This window comes from Gracilinanus agilis, chromosome 1, assembly GCF_016433145.1.
Source record: "Gracilinanus agilis isolate LMUSP501 chromosome 1, AgileGrace, whole genome shotgun sequence".
In the NCBI taxonomy this organism is placed as follows: Eukaryota; Metazoa; Chordata; class Mammalia; order Didelphimorphia; family Didelphidae; genus Gracilinanus; species Gracilinanus agilis.
In genome coordinates this window covers 145,938,392-145,959,351 of record NC_058130.1, presented here as the reverse complement: position 1 = coordinate 145,959,351, position 20,960 = coordinate 145,938,392, and the positions used below count along the sequence as shown (strand labels likewise).

Below are 20,960 nucleotides of genomic sequence, written 5' to 3'. Positions count from 1 at the left end.
CTTCTGACCAAAGTAGTACATGGTACTTCTACACAGTAGGCGAATTTTTAAAATAATTCATAATCATAACAAATTTACAAGACTATCTTTTCTACAATTTTCACCAGTATTTCTTGAGATCAATACAAGGGAAAAGTTGAACTGATCTGAGATCATTATTTTCAGTATGGAAAGTGTATTCTAAAATTTGTGCTTTTTTTGAGTCCTGAAATACATTTGTACTAAAATATATTCGTTAGGGGTAACTAGGTAGCTCAGTGGACAGAGTGCCAGACATGGAAACGGGAAGTCCTGGATTCAAGTCTCAGACACTTACTAGCTGTGTGACCCTGGGCACTATACCTTGATTGCCTAGCCCGTACCATTCTTCTGCCTTGAAACTGACACTTAGTATCAGTTTTTTAAATTACATTAAAAAATATATTCCTCAAAATTATCTCACTTAAGCTATTCTACTACTGAACAGAAGCTTGTGGCAGGTGAAAGATGAAATTACTAAGGAGACACAAGTTCACACTTCCCAGCAAATCAATTTATTAAACTGCATACCTATTACTCAACAAACTGAGAACAGGCCCCCTCAGCTTTGGCAATGGATCCTGAACACAGGAGGAGCCAGACCTTCATACATTATAAATAATTAATCAAATTAGACCAATTAATGAAAAGAAAACAAACAAGATAAGTTGGGAGGGGCAGAGTGAACAGGTTCAATTCCCTGAAATTGGAAAAAGAAGTGTCCCATTTCCTCAAAATATTTGCATATAATCAAAGGAAAAGTGAAAAAATAACTGATTGATCAATATGGGGCAAGTTTTCAGATAAGACACATAGGTTATTTGAGATGTATAATGTTAAGAAAACTCCTTATATCAATCTTTGGATCTGAATGTGTTTCTGGTCAACATGACATATGTCCTTAGTTAAGGGTCTCAAAGCAACAGAAAGAGTAGGTCCAACTTCACAGCCATCTAGCAAACAATGCAATCAATAGGTTTTTTTTCTCAATTCCTATAACTGAATAAAGTTTTCTCATAAGATAGAATTGGACCTGAGCTAAATTCAGAACTGAGTCACAAGATAAGAATCAAAAGAGTTCACTCAATTCCCACTACCACCTGCTGTTCTAATTCCCTCAAGATTAAATTGGGCGTAATTCATAAAATTTCCATATTTCCGTATATTCCTAGATGCAGCATGGCAGCAATTTCTACATGTAATCCTTACCTCCTGGGGTTGATCAAATACGCTCTGGAAGTCTCCAAATGGAGATCCTGAAAACTCCCCAAAGATCTTCCTAAAGAGTTCCTCTGGGTCAACAGTAGGGCCGCCTCGCCAATAGCTCTGTCCTGAACTTCCGGTTCCAGAGTCAAAGCCAGCTGAACCATAAGTATCGTACTGTTTTCGCTTCACTTCATCACTTAAGACCTGTTAAACAAATAGCAGTGTAATGAAGAACAATGTCAGGAAGATAATGAAATTCCCTAAAACTACAGTTTTAGATAATAGTCAACTATAGTAAAAATTAACCAGTTAGTTACATTTCCTGAAAGTGCATTGTGGGGCAGCTAGCACAGTGGAAGAATACCATGCTTGGAGCTGGAAGGACCTGGGTTTAGATCTGGCCCCAGGCACTTTCCTGGGCAAATCATTTAACCCCGATTGTCTAGCCCTTACTGCTTTTCTGGCTTGGAATCAATATATCAATTCTAAGATAGAAGTTAAGGGTTTAAAAATTTTTTTTAAAAAGAAAGCATATTATGAAACCACATACCACAACTGGCAAGTCTGACTAGAATAAAGATTGTATTCAACTTAAAAAAAAAAAGTATACTGTAGAAGATGCCTATCAGTTGTGGAATGGCTAAACAAATTACAGTATAGAAATATACTGCTGTGCTTTAAGAAATGATGAGAGACTGTTTCAGAGAAATATGAGAAGATTTACATGAACAAGATATAGAAAGAGAGAGAAAAAGCACCTCTTTCTGTGGTGGCAAAGAAGTTGAAACTAACCAGATTCCCATCAATTGGGGAATGGCTGAACATGTTGTGATAAATTATTATGATAGAATACTATTGTACTGTAAGAAATGACTAAGGTGATGGTTTCCAAAAAACCTGAGATTTATATGAGCTGATGCAAAGTGAAGTAAGCAGAACTAGGAGAACATTATATATATTAACAGTAATATTGTAATGACAATCAATAGTTTAAGACTTAGCTACTCTGGCAATACAATGATCTATGACAATTCAAATTGTAAGATTAAAAATTAAATATCTAAATACTCCAAATATTATTTTTTGTAAGATTTATTAACAATAACTCGAAGTAAAGGGAAGTAAAGTGAGAGAGAGCATTTTTCCAGCCGTTTTAGCAGGAAAAAAGATCCTGAGGGCATAGTTACAGAAACTTTTAAACAATCCCAGGTAAAAATGTATGTGAGGATGCAGAGGAAAGGAATTCCGGGGAACGTAGTCCTGGGGTACAAAATCCCAACTACACACAACAGACTCATGAAAAAAAATGCTATCCACCCTGAGAGAGAAAACTAATGAACTCTGAGTACAGATGAAAGCATGTTCTTTCACTTGTGTTATTTTTCTTGCTTTTTCTTTTACAATCTAGCTAATGTGGAAATATGTTTTACAAGACTTCATATGTATAATGGCTATCTTTGCATTCTCAATGAATGGGAGAGGGGCAACAAGGAAGGAGAGAATTCAGAACTGAAAATTAAAAAAAAAAAAAAAAAAAAAAGACATTAACTAACAAAGAATGATTCCAGAAAACCAATAATTACAAATGCTACTAACCTCCTGACGAAGACCTGTAAAAGATTACCTATTCAAAATGAGACAGCTTTAAACATGACCAAGATGAGCATTTGTTTTGTTAACTTTATGTATCATGCATAGAACAAGAATTCTTTCTCCACTCCCCTCCCCACCCCCTGGGTTGAGGGGGTGGAATAAAAGGGACAGAAAAGGAAAAAGTAAACTGTGGACACAATACTGGGTTAAAGATTAAAATCTATATGAAAATTAGTAAGAATTATCTTAAAAATGTGAACATTTATTATGGATCCCTAAACAGGAATATAGGCAAGCCCTGACTTTTTGGTGTTGCTAATACTACCCTTCCAAACCTGCCAAATAAAAAGATACCTTGTTATTTTTACCTACTTACAAGTTTCCATTAACTCCTGAAGAAATGAAGGCAAAAGTACATGCATAGTAAGAACTGCACCTTATGGTGATCAATTTTAAGACAAGTTTCACATAACAGATAATTCTGGTTACATGAAATTAAAAGGTATTTACATTAACAACATCAATGCAAGAAAGAAACAGAAAATTATAGACTGAGGAAAAGTCTACAAATCAATTATTTCTGATAATGGTCTGAGAGTCAAAATAAACAGGGATTTACACAAATATCTTCAATCGAGAGATGAATATTCCCCAATGGATAAGTGGTCAAAAGATATGAGCGGTTCTCAAAAGAATAACTACAAATTATTGATGACTATAACAACAGTTGCTCCAAATCTCAAAAAAGAGAAATACATATTAAAGTTGAGATTTCCCCTCACGCCCTACAAACTGGTGAAGATGACAAAAAAATTGGAAATTGTCAATATTGTAGTGTCTATAGGAAAGGAGGCACACTAATTCACTACAGGTGAAGCTATAAATTGGTCCAATCATTCTGGGAATGTTATGTTAAGAGCGACTAAAAAAATCCAAATTCTTTCTTCCAAAGATCCTACTGCTAAACCTATTCATCACTCACTAAGAAGATCAAAGCTAAATCAGAAGTAAATTTCTCTCACTCCAGTATCACTTTTTTTTTTTTAATGTCATCTCTCAGTGACCTGGAGGTCAAATACCACTGAGTATAAATTCAGGTATAGACGAGCCTCAGATAATGGAAGTTAAAGAACCAACGAACTAACAAGGCAGGAAATAATTCCACAGGCACTGCCCCCCCTGGGTGGCCCAGGCAAATTAAGAAACTATGATTGGTTCTAGAGATGTGACATGTAAGAGTTAGTAGGTAGAGAAAATAGTTTATAAGCTGAGACCAAGAGGAAGTCTTGGGTCTTTGGCATGTGTGAAGTAGAGTGGACCCTGGATCCATGAAGCTTGAGGCCCATAATGGAAGGTTAAGTACCTCTCTACCTCTCTCCTACTTTTCCCTACCTACTACTACTACTTTTGATTTAATAAAGTTATTAAGCTACAACCAACCTCATAATTTTAAATATTATAGCTAGAAATAAAATATCAACTGCAGAACTTTTTATGGTAGTTAGAAACTGGAAATAAAGGTATAACTATGAAAGAACAACAAAACAAAATGAAATGCTATATATATTTGTATAATATGTATAATAATAAATGTAAATATGTATATATTTACAAACCCGGGAAAATGAATGTACCTCTTTCATTCACTGCAGAGGGATAGAACTATAGATATTTCTTGTACTATCAAACATTTCGCCATGTTAACTGGTATTACTAAACTGAACATTTTTTTCTTTTTAATTTGTGTTGCAAGGGAAGAATTCTTAGTTTAATGAAGTAGGTCAGTGATGTTATTGGAAGAATTGTTTAAAAGGAAAAAAACAAATGAAAAAGAATCTTTTTTTTTAAAAGGAAACAAAATTGGGGTAAAAAGAATCACAGAATTAATACTAGAAGGGAACCTAGAAGTCACTTAAGTCTAACTTCTTCAATTTACAGTAGAAAAATCTGAATACCAGAAAGAAATTATTTGACCAGGGTAAAGTATCCAGAGTCAAGTACTCTGACCTTCCCATGTTCATTCCACTATACCAAGTGATACTTAGACCCCTTGAGAATAGCTCAAGAGAGGAAAAAGACAAAGACACAGCTAGACATAGGACTCAATTCAACTCAACAAATATGTAATGAACTGAACTATCTAATAATTGAGCACTGTGCAAGGCACTGGGAAAGAGCTAAAATTTGACAGATGCAAAATGTGACCAGGCGAAAGCTTCTAGAGAAACTAGGTCAAAGGCCAGAGAAAGGATAAAGAAAAAATACAGGTTTCTTACCTGAAACCAGGAAGACAAGAGTCAAAAATGATGATGATGATAACTACAAACTGGGACAGTTTAAAACAGGAATTAAACACATGAATCAAAAAAAAATATTTATTCTGCCAAAAACTAGGAAAGAAGCAAAGGCAAATTGGGAGATAGTGAGTGAAATGATGGGGCTTAAGTTTAAGAACCACACAGTATTAGGGCTAGAATATAAACTAATAATAGAGAACATTTAGAAGCAATTCTTTTAGCACTTTAAAGTCATGAAAAACTGAAGTATGAAGTGTATTTGTGATATACTTCACTATACATGAGTCATATCCCCTAACTCCCTCATTATAGTAAAATCTAAAATTCTAGAAAGAGGTTGGGGGTGGGGGTGCAGGGTGTTAAGAGAAGCAATGTCAAAAAGTATACAAAAAGCAGAGTTAAATTAAATCAAAAAATTGCAGTTAAATTAAATCAAATGTTGAAAGATCCAAAGATATGCATGATCTCCAAGAAGAGAAATCCCCCCACCATTCTTTAATGATAGGAGGAAAAAGTCCAAAATTCATTATAGTACTAAATTAAATATAAAGCTGAAAAACACAGTGGATAGAGAACCAGGTCTGGAGTCAAAAGGACCAGAGTTCAAATCTGGCCTCAGATATTTCCTAGCTGTGTGACCCTGAGCAAGTCACTTAACCCTATTTGCCTAGCCCTGATCCAGTCTTAAGAGTTGCTACTAGGACAGAAAGTAAGAGTTTATAAAATAAATAAATGATTGAGGATACAGCATGAAGAATATTTAAGAGTTCTTACAAAGTAACATTTAATTAAAATAAATACAGCAAAACCTCAATAATTCAGATCTACCTGATTTAAAATGCTTAATTGGTGAAGGCTTAAGCTTGCTTTCTCATTATCCTTTAAACAATTTTTGCTCTCTTTTTAAAATTTTGATGTTTTTGCCACAGCTTCCTAGCAAAAGTTCATCTTGAAAAAGTCAAACCAAGTTTTGGATGAACTATGCAGAAGACATCTATATATATTTAAGCCATGCCAGAGAAAGAAATTAGTATATTCCATTTTCACATAATAGTATTTCTACATCTAGCCTAGAGAAAGAAGAAAAGGAAAAAAACAAGTAAATATAGAAAAATTATAACCTTTTCCCCTAAGTTTTATCTCTTCACAATGAAGCTATTATATGTGGCTATATACATACATACATAAGCACACAAGAAAGATGGTTTGAAACACCTAATAGTACAACTTCTTTGGAATCATTCTCCAGTTGTTTTAAGTGCTATTTTTTCTATATTCTTCAAAGTCAGAGACTAGGTTCTACTCTTTTTTTCTATTAATCGTCATGTCTTGATAGAAAGTCAATAAATGGTTCCTGAAAGAATTAAAATGTGATGAACCAAGAAAATAAAGCCTTCTAACCTTTTATTCAAGGTCTACAATATGTAAGATTGGTCCTATCTGAAGAATAGTGACATGAGTACAACTTGAAAATTGGAATGAAAGAGAAAACAAGTGTACATTAGTCATATTACCTCATAGGCTTCTGCTAACTGTGAGAACTTCTCTTTAGCCTTAGGATCATCCTTATTCGTGTCAGGGTGGTACTTCTTGGCAAGCTAAAAAAACAGTAACAGATCATCAATATGTAATATCTAACCATTGAAAATACAGCATTGGAGGGGTGGATAAGATGAATTTTTCCTAAAGTTAAATTACATTTTGAAAATATAGTGCAATACAAAATTCAGTACAAAATGGCTTCTCTTTCTTCACAGAAGTTAGCTTTTTTAACTTAAGTGAGGAAATTGGAACTTGGCTCTGCTATAGCTGAAAAAGTCTATAAAAATAAAAATAATAAAAGTTAGGCTTACAAGTCAGATTTTCATCTCACATAGCATAAAGACTCATAGAACAGTGGTACAGAAAACTAAACCTATAAGAGACCCTTGTTTCTATGTTACTCAATGTTGTGATTAATAGGACTGGAAAAAGAAATGCTGAAAGAAATCACCAAGAGTGCAATATTCATCACCACCAGATGGCAGCACAGGAAAAGGTGAGAAAGAGGTGCAAGGCTTCCATAGCATCAGCAACTTATGAACAAGAGTTTGCTCTCAGTTTCATACAACCCAAAATGTCTTCATATGACATCCTATGAAAAAAGTCATAAGTTGCTGAACTAATGGAAAAGTCTACAAGTATTAGCCATGTGATCCATGAGTTACCACAATATCTTTTATATTATATTTATATTTATTTATTTATATTTATATTTTATAAAACCTGGGTTTTCTTGTTTGTTCTGGGGTCATAAGAACCAGCCAATAAAGAATAAAAGATGCTACAAAGTCTTCTTTATGCAACACATTGATCAAAGTAAAGAATAAACAAGAATAATATCTGTTTTACAATCTTAACTTTCAAAGATGATCCACCTGTGGATGCCATACAGACCTGGTAATAGGCTTTCTTGATCTCTTTCTGGCTGGCCGTTCGGGGTACTCCCAATATCTGATAATAATCATCTTTGGCTGAGGAAGGGGAACTCGTATGAAATGAAGAAGTACAAATTAAAGGGTAAAATTTTATTCCTAAAAGAAAAAAAATTGATATTAGAATATAACATTAATGTAAGCAACCAAGTTTTAGATGAACCTATAAAAAGATCTATTTGCACTTAGACCATGACAGAGAGAGAAATTAGTATCTTTCTAGTTTTATATAACATTTCTATAAAAATGTGTAACAACACAATTTTTTTGCCACATATGGCCAAGAGGAGAAAGGAAAAAACAAAAACATATAAATATGAAAGATTGATAACCTTTTCCCTAAGTTTTACCTGTTCTCAATGAGGCTAGTATGTCTTTACCTACACACATACAAACTTACTTAGACACACACTCACTCTCTCTCCAATTTTCTTAAGACTCATCTTCCAATTGTTTCATGTGTATTATTACAATAATAAAGCTTCTTCCAAACAGCTGCCCAGAATAACTTACCCAAGGCAGAGTTCTATATACATCAGTTCATTACTCTAAAATTTTGTGGTTCCCTATATCCTCTAGGACAGTGATGGGCAAACTACTGCCCATGGGCCAGATACAGGCCCCCTGAAATGTTCTATCTGGCCTTGAGACATTATTCCTAATCTGACGAATACAATGAGTAGGATACAATACAATGAAACTTTGAAAGAGTTGCTTTAGAAACAGACTGAGAGATGAGCATTTCCTTTCCTTTGGTCCCCTCTTTAAAAAGTTTGCCCATCACTGCTCTAGGATATAATACAAACTCCTCATTCCACTTGGCATTTAAAATCTTACATGCTCTGGCTCTGAATATCAGAATGTGACATGAATATAAGCAACTGAGTCAAGCTGCTGTCAGAATTCATTAGTGAAAAGGATCATTAGAATCTAATGAACTTCAGGAATGGCACAAGGGTATCACATTTAACCAAATCTTTATGAGGGTGTCTTAACTTTTTTAAAAGTTCCTTTCATTCAAAACCTGCATTCCAGGCAACTACAATATTTTATAAGAGTTACTATTTAATTACATTAGTTTATGTCATACTCTATTTCCCAGAGTAGCTGCTAAGTGGTCTAAGAACTTAGGCCTCTTAGTCCCATCAACAAGAATGCTTCAGTCTCTGTTTTTCCCAAAAAGTTAAAAAATAAAAAAAGGCACACAACAGAGGTGACTAAATTTCCAGATCTTCTTTCATGACTATTGCATCAGCTAGTTCTGAGGGGAAAAGCAAACAAAATCTACTAGCCTACTTAAGAACAGAGAAACCAACCTATGGCAAAACCAGATTGTTGGCTGGACTCTCTCTGACCTTGTACTGTAACTTCCAAATTTGACTGGGTGAAATAAAGTCAAAGCAGTTAGGATAGGAATCGTGAAATGAAGTGAAAGAAATACAATGGGAACATTTTCAAGAGAAAATAAAACAGCAAAATGACCCTCATCAAAATAAATTATTGGATACTTAGTAGAGTAAGGAGAGGTAGATAAAATAGAAGAATTTCAATAGAAAATATCAGAATGAATATAAGAAAAACAGGATGCAAAATCTGTCCTTTTGGAATCTTGGTATTTTTCTTTTACTCACTCTTTGTAACAAAAAAGCAAATCATATGGGAATAATGAGATTTCCATCTGATAGAAGAACAAAATTCAGTTCTGATATTTGGGATATATTTGCATGGGTACAAAACTCCCTAGCACTCAGTATTGCTTCCTTTCCCAAATCCTACTCTCCTTACTAAATTCAGATGGCTAAAGGCAGCAGTAGCTTTGGCAGCAGTAGCTTCAGAAATCTGAGCAGTAGTGAGCACGAAGGAAATTGTGCTTAATTTAAAATTGGACGGTTCTCATTCCCTTTCCCATCCCTAAAATAAAGTTTCTGTTTTGCTAATCTTTGTGTGTACTTTTCTATGTTTGACAATAATTAGAAAGTCAAACCTACTTAATAAACAATTGCCTCCCCCCCCCCCTTATGACTATGAAAAACACTGACTTTTAAAACCAAAAACACAAAACTGTACAAACTAGAAGGACCAGCTCCAAGAAGGAATATGGCTAATACAATGCCAGGCAATTGCAGAACTGGGGATATGACTCCTTGTTAGTACCAAGTGCAATGAGGTCATAAAGTTATATTATATACTTCATTTGTTTTTCATTTAGAATTGAAATAAAAAACATATTGGTTGAATCAAATACTATTCATAAGTACCTATGATTCCTATATATTGGGAACTTCAAATAAAGCTTCTTCCATAGAGATACCAAAATAATTTTCCTAAGGCAAAGTTCTACTTACATCAGTTCCCTACCCTAAAATGTTGGGGTTCCCAATTCCTCTAGGATAAAGTACAAATCCCTCACTCACCTTGATATTTAAAACCTTCCATACTCTGGCTACACTACTTTTCTAGACTTATTTCACATTACTCCCTTTCCTTCACACTACATTACAGCCAACTAATAGATATTCCCTGAACTCAGTATTCCATGCCTTCCTCAAAAGATTATCTCCCATGACTAGCAAGTTGTCTCTCCTCACCTCCAGCTTTCAAACTCTTTATCTTCCTTTGGGCTCTGGTCAGATTCTTAGGAATACACCTCCCTCTTCAATAAATCTCATACTTACTTTTCTGTATACAGGTTGTATCTTCGCAGTAAACCAGTAAAGGAAAGATTCTCAAGGACGGGAAATAACTGGTGAATTGAACAAAGGGAAGTGTTTTATCCATATGCAAGAGGGAAAAGCTGGTTTTAAATTTCTACTTTTCCTATTTATCCTCTTTTAAGAATTACATAATTATGTCACTGAATTTAAAATTAAATCACAGCTTAACTGGCTTTAGTTGTGATTTCTAACAGTGGATCACTGTTAGTTACAAACTTCCTCTTGGGCCATAACAACCTGACTCAAAACATTAGGGCCACTTAGGTCAGCAAACTATGGCCTACCATGTGGGAGCTAAGAATGGTTTTTACATTTTTAAATAAAGCTTTACTATACTTAAAAAATGTAAAAACCATTCTCAGCTCCCTCGAGTTGTACAAAAACATACAGCAGGCTGGATTTGGCCTCCAGCTCTCCGGATCCCTGAATTAGACAACAATATTAATTCACCCAGATTCCTAAAAAATAGCCTACTATGAGATTCATATACGAACCATTTTGTATCTGTTAAAAATCCATACAAAAAAATAAGTACATGGCCTTGGCCTAAAAAAAGCAAGTATAGCTAGCACCTCAAGAAAGCTGTGATTTCTTTTATGTGTGTGCACCTTGCAATAGAGCAAATCACAATTCATTTGTTTTCAAATGTCTATTAATCCTCCAAAAATGATCCACCCAATTCATTGGAACCCTCTTCTCTACATCTTAACTTGACAAAACTGTCAGTGAAGCACCGGAACCATCTTTCCCTACTTTTCTCAAACATATCAATAATATATATATATGCATATATATATATATATATACATATATATCACTTGTATCAGTTCTTAAGATTAATGGGGGTCCTATCATACTCTACCAACAGACATTTTTCATCTACTTTCTTTTTCCCCGTGTGGAATGTGGTTGTAGCTTTCATCAAAGAGGCTCTGTTGTTTGGTTTTTTTTGTGTGGCATTTTCACTAACATATTTCACTAACTAATTGAAATTTATTATTTCCTTCAATTACTCATGCAGGCAATAAAACATCATTCTAAAAAAAGACCCAGGTGCAGCTAGGTGGCTCAGTAAAGTGCCAGGTCTGGAGTCAGGAAGACCTGGGTCCAAATCTCCTCAAATCACTGCCTGGGTGTATAACTATGGGCAAGTCACTTGACTCCAATTGCCTGGCCTAGCCCTTACCATTCATTCTTCTGCCCTGGAACTGATACTTGTATCTATTCTAATAAAGAATGTAAGGGTTTTATATATAAATAAATAAGGGTCCATAGGTTTCACTGGACAGCCAAAAGGGTCCATGAGAAAAGATTAAGAACCCTTAAATTAGGTATATCTAAAGAACTAAGAAAAAAATAGCTTCCATTTGGACTGTGTATGGTCTTCAGGACAGAAGGAAACACCTTTGCAAATCATACTTCTCTACTCAATCTATGCCCCACCTGATATTGATAATTGGAGAATTGAACAGTCATTTCTGTTGTTCTATTAATTAGGAATCTCAAAGGAAAGCCTTTAAAGTTGCATTATGTTTTCTGAATCACTTTTTATAATTTTGAAAAAGCTACACTTTATGTTAAATGTGAAATGATGCCTAAAAATTAGCATTCTTCCTCATACTGATAAGCACACAACCTTCCTAATGTTCTCTTCAGAGTAAAAAACCTGATAACATCTTCCATGGCCAAGTGAAAGTAGAAGAAAACTGTTAGCCCTAGGAAAGAATTTAACCTGATAGGCAAACCAGGAACCAGAAGCTAAGAAAGGTCTGCCTCTATGTTACCTACATCATCACTGAATCAACAAGGGGAGGGGAAGAGAGTCTAGCAAGGAGATCAGGGAAAACAGAAGAGGAATCATCAGAAAAACTGGCTAAGTTTTACATAGTACTTTTAATAATTGGTATACATTTGAAACATCACATTGTATGAATTTAGGCCTTTTGTAAATCAGTCTCTCATTGTTATTCAATGTCACATATGGTACTTAAAGTGGGTCTTTCACCAAATACAAGCTATATGAGAATGAGAAGGATGGGGGGAAAAGTCTGGCCTTGATATTTAATTGACATAAGAAACTCTTGAGTCCCTCTATCAACGCAGGTTGGAACCTCCTCTGCAATTTATTGTCTTAATGTTTCCTAGGGCACTGAGAGATCAAATGCCACACTGAGTGTACTCAGAGGTAGAACTTGAACCCAGGTCTTCCTGCCTTATGAGGCCAATTCTAACCACTCTATCACGTTGCTTCTAAGTAATTAATTGTCTTTTAATATTATTAGGATTATAAGGGAGACAGCATGATGCATTGGAGAGCTGGATTACTAGTCAGAGAACCTGGGTTCAAATTCTACTCAAGGTCATGCCTATATGATGTTGAACAAGTTATATCCACTCCCTGAACCTCCATTTATTTCCGTCTAAATTGACAGAGTTGGACTAAATGACCTCTCAGGTCCTTTCCAACTCTATATTGGGGACCGACCTTGTGGGCATGATCCTACAGTATTTATTCAAGTTCCATCTATAACATCTATATCCAAGAGCCCACTATCAGGCAGGAACAGAGTGAATATTTTAAAAAACAGATTCTCATTTGTCAGCTCTTCTGGACCCATATCCAAATGATGTGACTTCAACTCTAGGGAAAAAAATACTGGAGATTTAAATAAGGATGACAGAAAGTCATTAAATAAAAAATCATTTATTGAGCATACTATGAACAAGGCACTGTACTAGATCTCCAATGGAGTATCAGTTTGTGATTATTTTATAAAGATATCCCTTGGCTAGGCCTGGCCCTTAAGGTCAAATTTATACTTTTTAAGATCATTATTCCATCCTATTTCCTTGCATTTGCACACGCTATCATCCATAATCTAAATGCACTCCCACCACCTTTCCACTTGCCAAAAACTGTGCCAGGTTCCTGAAGAGATACAAAGGCGCCTCCTTTACAAAATCTTCCTTAATTCCCAAAGCAATATCTTCTTTCCCGTGGGAGCAATACTTCTCATGCCTTTTTGTCCAGAGTGGGCCTGGTGTTCAGAAAGATCAAATCTGACCTCAGTCTAGCTAGGTGGCCATGGCCAAATCATTTGTTTGCCTCAGTTTCCTCAGCTATAGATTTGTAAAGTGCTTAGCATAGGGTCTAGCATATAGGAGGCATTATATAAATACTATTATTATTATTATTGTTGTTGTTGTTGTTGTTGTTGTCTTTGATGTCATGATTCAGGGGGCTCATATACAAGCTACATTAGATTGTAAGTTTGTTAATAGCCAGGAGTTCTAGTGTTTCATCTTTGCATACCTGGTACAGAGCATAGTGATTTAAGTATAGTCAGTATGGCTTAGATAAGAGAATGACTCTGCCAAGTACTAACTCTGCCAAGTACTAACCTATGGGCAATAACTGAAAGCCATGCAATGTTTAAAAAAAAGGTTGTAAAGTACTTTACACAGACTATTTCATCTTCCCCCATCTATGAAACAGGGAAAATACCTCACAATGTTGTTGAAAGAGAAGGACCTTATTTAAATTGGATAGCATCATACAAATGTACATTCATGACAGGAAAAAACCAAGCATCTTTTTCCAGAACCAAACCACACAATACTGAATAGCAAAAAGAACATCAATAAGCCCATAATTCTGGGTGTGTGTGTGTGTGTGTGTGTATGTATGTGCATATAAAAACTGTTCTACCTTACACAAAGCATTAAGCTAGATGCTAGAGGTAGAAATAAGTAGAGGAAAGAACAGGCTCCCATAATTATGGAGCTTACAGCCTAATTGGAAGAGGCATCATGAATTATTTTGTATCCCCAACATTTAGCACAGTGCTTAGCACAAAATAAGTTCTTAATGTTTAACACAGGTGGAATCAAAAGACTCAAATTCAAATCCTGATTCTTATCACTTCCTACATTTATATGGCCTTAGGCAAAGTATTTCATTTCTCTAGCAATCAGTTCTTTATCTGTAAAACTAGAAGTCAGACTAAAATCCCTTCCCAACTCTAAATCTATGATTCAAATCATGATGGCACAAAATACTCTTAGGTACACGAGGTAGGTGCAGATAGTGTTAAGTGAAGCCTGAGGGAACTAACGTCATAATAACAACAGTTCACATTTATATCGATTGTTAAGGCTTGTAAAGGGTTTCACACACTTTCTCTTTTGATCTACTCATTATTCACTAATCGAGGAGGCATGTCAGAGACTGCTTCCTACAGGAAGGGGGTTCCCGAGTGGGCCGTTTTGGACCAAAGACTCCAGTTTGCCTCCTCCAGGTTCATGCTTGCTATTTCCTTGCCGGAGACGACAGCAAAATACCAGAGGGTAGGGGAGAGAAGAGGAAGGTCACCAGCTGCAGAAGACGGCCTAGAGGAACTGGGGCGCTCACATGTTGCTCAGAGCGGGGCAGCGGGCTCGGGGTCCACGGAGGCGGCTACTCCGGGGCCGATCCTCGCTAGCTCTCTCGCTCGTTCGCTCGAACTGCTCCGGTTCCCTGGTCACATGCTGACTGCCGGCGCCGCCTTCCTCGCTCATTCAGGCGGGTCAGGGCCGCGCTTCCCCTCCCCCAGCTGGCTCCCACAGCTACACGGCCCCACAGCGGCCAGGTCCCAACGCCCCGAACTGTCCCCTCCGGGAGACGGCGACTTCGCCCTCGGCAGCTCCCTCACCCTCCGGACCCGGAGCCGAAGCCTCCCCTCACCTGAGAGGCTGACGCTAGGTCTCAATGTCAGGAGTCTCCCTGGGGCGCAGACTCCCAAAAGAGGAGAGAAGGCGACGTCACTCAACCTACGATTTAGAGAGACCACCACGGTACCCTCCCAGGGTCCAAGAACCCTTTTCCCCGCCGCGGCCGGCAGCCGGGGGTTCCCCACAGCCACCGACAACCAGCGTGAGGAGCACCTCACCGCCATCTTGGCTTGGGGACACAGCGCCTGCGCGAGCCGGCCTTAGAACGACTCGCCGGGAAAGGGGGGTGCTTATGCGCACGCGCAATTCCAGAAACGTAACTGTCTCCCTCGAGAAGCACTAGAGCGCATATTGAGGGACGGTTTCACTTGCGCACGCACAACTCAGTCTCCAACAAATTGGTTCTCTGGTCAAGGCTAAGGCACAAAATTGAGTGGAAAGCTACTGGGTAAGCTGTAAGATGGCCTTGATCAGGGATTTTATAATTGAAAGGCGAGAACTACACTTAATCTGTGTCCAACCGAATTTGGCTGCGCCTCTACTAATGGTGGAACTACAGCTCCCAGCGTGCAGTAGGGCGAATCTGCTGAATGAATCCCAGGTTGCAATGCGAGCCACCTCTTAGTATGACCCTGAGAGTCCGTCATGATCTTAATTCTTGCACATGGGTCTCTTATATCTAAACTTTCTGAACTGCTCTCCCGGACGACCAACTCACTTGCTCGCCACCACACTCAGTTCCACAAGCAAACATAGCTCGCCAGTTGCGCACCATCTGTGCGTTTGGAGGAGTGTAGGTCCCTAAACCTGGGTTCATAGCTTGGCCCCATCATCTTGGCCAAGTCGCCTCACTTGAAGTTCTTCCATTTGCAAATGAAAACTATAAAATTACCGACCTCACACATCTCTAGTGATAGAAACTATTTACAATAGAGAAAAATACAATAGAAATGTGAGCGGTTGGAGCATTTAGGTGGTTCAGTGGATATCCAGGCCTGGAATCAGAAGGACCTGGGTTCAAATTTAGCTTCAAATACACACTCTTAACACCCTGTGTGACCCTAGACTTCACCTCATTTGTCTAGTACTCACCAAGTATCTGTCTTGGAACTAATTTTTAGTATCAATTCTAAGACAGAAGGTAGGGATTTTTTAAATAAGGAAAAAAGAAAAACGGGAGTTGCTATTCCCGGAGAACTCAACCTCCACTGCTTGAACCACAGATTACTGAATTCAACAAACATGTATCTAACTTCATCAAAGGGTACTTAGGAATCAGGGATATAATAAAAAAATATACTTAAAATTCAGGGTTTTAATATAAGAAAGATAAACAGTGGGTTGGGAAATTCAGTTCAACAAACATTTAAGTGATTGGGTATATCCCAGATTTACTAGGCACTGAGAATACCGAAACAAAATTTATACTGCTTGTGCCCTCCAGGAGCTTAAATTCTTTGGGGAAACAACATATACACAAAGTAACTTAGGAAGTGATAAACACTAACAAGTGGAATTAAGAAAGATGCCATGAAGGAAATCACAGATCTTGTTGGAGAGCAAATGGTCAGAGATGATGGAAGAAGGAAGCTTGTCCAAGCATGAGACAGCATGTTTAAATCTGTGGAAGGTGAGAAAGAACAAAAAAAAATATACCATTTAACTAAATTTTAGAGTTCATAAAATTATTGGGGCTGGAAAAATAGAGTGAAACAAGTTAGAAAGGTCTTCAGTGCCAAGCATCCACAGAAAGCAAATAAAAATCAGTAATCTATATTAACTTAATGTTACAGAATATACTTTAGAACAATGTAAGCCATGACTCATGAGGCTGTCTCATATTTCAATGATTAGTAATATTTTCAGCAAAAATAAAATGCAAAATAGGCCCAAATTCAATAGAACTAACGATAGTTGACACATAGCCCTCTTCACTTCAATCAAGGATATATTTTATATTCTTTATTTTTGCATTTGCCTTCATTTTTCTAAGCCCATTTTCCCTCTGTTATCCATGATTGAAGGAAGGATCTTCTAAACATTCTCTTTATCTCCAATTTGCTATAGATAACAGTAGAAGGTATCTTAGACTAACCTCATTTTACAAATGACAAAACTGAGGCCCTGAGAGAATAAGTGACTTACCCAAGATCACAAGGAACACATGGTGAAGACAGACATAGGTCCTGGTCCATTGACTCCAAAACTGAAGCTCCTTCCATCATATCAACTTGTTTCCCCCCTCACTTATCCCATGGGTACTTCCATGACAATCCTCTTTTCTTGTAGGTCTATGTCTCTAAAAAGACCTTCCATTGGCTTTCTATTGTCTCTTGACAAATTCCTGAGCCTGGAATTTAAGGCCTTCCACATTCTCTTTCTATCCAGCTTTTTAAACTTTGTCTCTTACTTCTTGTCTCCTTTGTACTCTTCACTTCAGCAAAACTTGCACCACACATTCTCTGATGAACTGTCTTCTCTTTCTCTATCTTTGTGCCTTTCCTCATCCTGTTCATAAACCTGAAATTCTTTACCTTCCATCTCTACTTTTTGAATTTCTAATATTCCTTTAACCAACATGTTGTAGTCAGAAAACACTGATTTTGGGCTCAGGAAATCTACTTCAAATCCTGGGTCTTCTACTTTCACCTCTGAGACCGAGTCAATCATTTCATCTCCTGGCTCTTGGTTTCCTCATCTATTAATGGACATTAGCTATCAATACTCACATGATGTAAACTTTTAAATTTACCTTTACTGTTTTATATAAGAACCCAAAAACTTTGGATGTGCTAATCATAGAAAATCTAAAAAAGTAGCTGGGCCCCTGGCCCTGCCCTGCCTCAATGACTTCTCTTCTGGGATTCCCTTGTGCCATATTAAAGAATTCTCCACACCCAAGCCATGAGTAGAGTATCTCCTTTTGTACTGAACCAGTAAGGTTGGATAACTAGGAGACTAGGTACCTCCTTACAATTCCCATTGCCTCTAAGGTATCTAGGGAGAATAAGGGGAACCCAGGTTGTTTAATTTGTTGATTATTGCAGAGTCCCAAGCTACCATGGTTCATTCATGATGCAGTCACCTCTGCAGAATAGAACATTTAAAAAGCAGTGGACCTCATTCAGACCTGGATTCTGTGGGTATGCTGCTTGGACGGCCTCCTTCTCAAATGGATCTGGGCCTTTTTCCTTAATGAGGGCACACCTTTCTCTTCCAGCCTTGAAGGCAGGTTTCTTTGTTTGTAAGGACCTTAAATGTAAGAGTTACTCTTGTGCTGCTTTTCCACTTGAGAAAATGAAGTGCTGGTTTGGGAGCAGGGAGAGGAACTCTACCCCCATATTATGGATGCTACAGGATTCTGACTAGCCTGGTTACAAATTAATGATTTCTTGGAGAAATTTGTTTTATTCCAAAACTTGAAATGTTTGAAACCATTTAGTGTCTATTTATATTTTTAGAATATTGGTATTGCAGTTATACAATAAAAAGGCTTTTTAACCCCCCAAAAAATAATCATGAAGAAATGTTCTAAATCACTCGATTAGAGAAATGCAAATTAAAACAATGTCGAGGTACCATTTCACACTTATCAGATTAGCCATTATGACAGTAAAGAAAAATTATAAATATTGGAGGGGATGTAACAAAATTGGGACACTAATCCATTGCTGGTAGTTCTGTGAACTGATCTAGCCATTCTGGAGAGCAATTTGGTAATATGCCCACAGGCTATAAAACAATGCATACCCTTTGATCCAGTAATACCACTCACTATTAGATCTGTATCTCAGAGAGATTAGACATGGTGGGGAGTAGCACAGGAAGGACAGGCTTGTACAAAAATATTTATAGGGGGCAGCTGGGTAGCTCAGTGGATTGAGAGCCAGGCCCAGAGATGGGAGGTCCTAGGTTCAAATCTGGCCTCAGCCACTTCCTAGCTGTGTGACCCTGGGCAAGTCACTTGACTCCTATTGCCTATCCTTACCACTCTTCTGCCTTGGAGCCAATATACAGTATTGACACTAAGATAGAAGGTAAGGGTTTTAATATATATATATCTGCTCTTTTTGTAGTGATAAAGAATTGGAAATTAAAGGGATGTCCATCAATTAGGGAACAGCTGAACAAATTGTGGTATATGATGGTGATGAAATACTATTGTGCTACAAGAAATGACAAACAGGATGACTTCAGAAAAAGTGGAAAGACCTTCATGGACTGATGCAAAGTGAAATAAGTGGAACCACTGCATACAGTAACAGCAATATCATGAAATGATCAACTGTGATAGACTTAGCTACTCTCAAAAATACAGTGATTCAGGACAATTCTGAGAGATTTAGGATAAAGAATGCCATCTGTCTCCAGAGAAAGAACTGTTGGAGTCAAAATGTAGATGAAAGCACACAATTTTTCAATTGTTTATTTGAGTTTATATTTTGTTGTTTGGGTTTTATAAGATTACTCACAAAAATGAACAATATGGAAATATGTTTTATATGATAATGCTTGTATAACCCAGATCAAATTATCTGCCAGCACCGAGAGGGGAAAGGGAAGGGTGGGAGGTAGATAAATTCAATCATATAACAGGAAAACTTGTGTGGAAATTTATTACATGTAATTGGTTAAATCTTTTTTTCTTTCTGTTTCCTTCCTCCCCAATTCATCTTCCATATAGCTATGAAAATTGTCATCCTAAGGCACAAGGCTGATCATATCACATCCTGACATCTTTCTGACTAGTATAAAATATGACTGCCTTATTCTGGTGTCAGGCCTTTCACAATCTGGCTCCAGTCTACCTTTCTAACCTTATTTCAAGGTATTCCTTGTCAAACATGCTAAGTTCTAGCCAAACTACATTACTGGCTATTCTCGGAACCTGACATTTTCACCTCCCACATATTTGCACAAACTGTCCCACCTACCAGGAATGTCCCTTTCATCACTCCCTCTCAGAATCTGTCTCTCTCCAAGGTTGCTACAGCTTTTTGAAGCCACCTTTGACCTCCACCATGCCACCCAGATCCTCCGACTTCATACCCTATGCTCTTGAGTATTGTGCTATATTGCCACATCTTTTTACCATCAAAGCATATTAATACCATTTTGCAATTTTCTTTCATAGGGTTTTATTCAGTGAGACCCATGGGAATGAATGTGAAGATAAGTCCCCGTGGAAAATATCCAGGCTTCCTGTGAGATAAACACAACCCACTTTGCTGGTCCTCAAGTCTGTTATACCTGTTCTGAGCCCAAAAGACCAGCAATCTGATAGGGAAAAGCTGACAGACCAAAGTTTATCTCAAATACAAATTAAAACAACTCTGAGACTCCACCTCACACTAATCAGATTAGATAATATGATCGAAAAGGAAAATAATAAATGTTGGAGAGGAAGTGGGAAAAATGGAAGACTGATACACTTGGTGGATCTGTGACCATTCTGCAGAGCAATATGGAACCAATATGGAATATTTGAAAGGGCCATAAAATTATGCATACCTTTTGACCCAGCAATGCCACTATTTGATCTATATCCCAGAGGGAACAAAGAAAAAGGAAAAGGATTTATACATGCAAAAATATTTTATACCAGCTTTTTTGTAGTGGCAAAGAATTGGAAACAAGATACTCATCAATTAGGGAATGTCTGAACAAGTTATATGGTATATTATTGTAATTAAATATTATTATGCCACAAGAAATGGTGAACAGGATAAGTTTAGGAAATCTGGAAAAATGTACATGAACTGATGAAAAATAAAGTGGTTGGAAACAATAAAACATTGTAACAGTAACAGAAATATTGTATGCTGATAAATTCTGAAAGGCTTTTAACAATGCAAGGATCTAAGATAACCCCAAGAACTCATGACAAAAAACATTATCCAGAGCCATAGAAGAAAAAGTCAGTCTGAATGCAGATCAAAGCATACCAG

At 37.1% G+C, this 20,960-nt stretch overlaps 1 protein-coding gene across 2 annotated transcripts in view; it reads right to left on the bottom strand.

The window, feature by feature from the left end:
• DNAJA3 (DnaJ heat shock protein family (Hsp40) member A3) overlaps positions 1-15,236 on the bottom strand; it is a 37,307-nt gene extending 22,071 nt beyond the window's left edge. For both annotated transcript variants that reach the window (XM_044658118.1, XM_044658126.1), the window contains exons 1-4: positions 15,026-15,236; positions 7,551-7,687; positions 6,629-6,712; positions 1,228-1,428 (exon numbers count right to left, since the gene is read on the bottom strand). In XM_044658118.1, the coding sequence (XP_044514053.1) occupies positions 1,228-1,428; positions 6,629-6,712; positions 7,551-7,687; positions 15,026-15,236 (633 nt within the window). The remainder of the gene's footprint in view (positions 1-1,227; positions 1,429-6,628; positions 6,713-7,550; positions 7,688-15,025) is intronic.
• Positions 15,237-20,960: the final 5,724 nt, after the last annotated feature.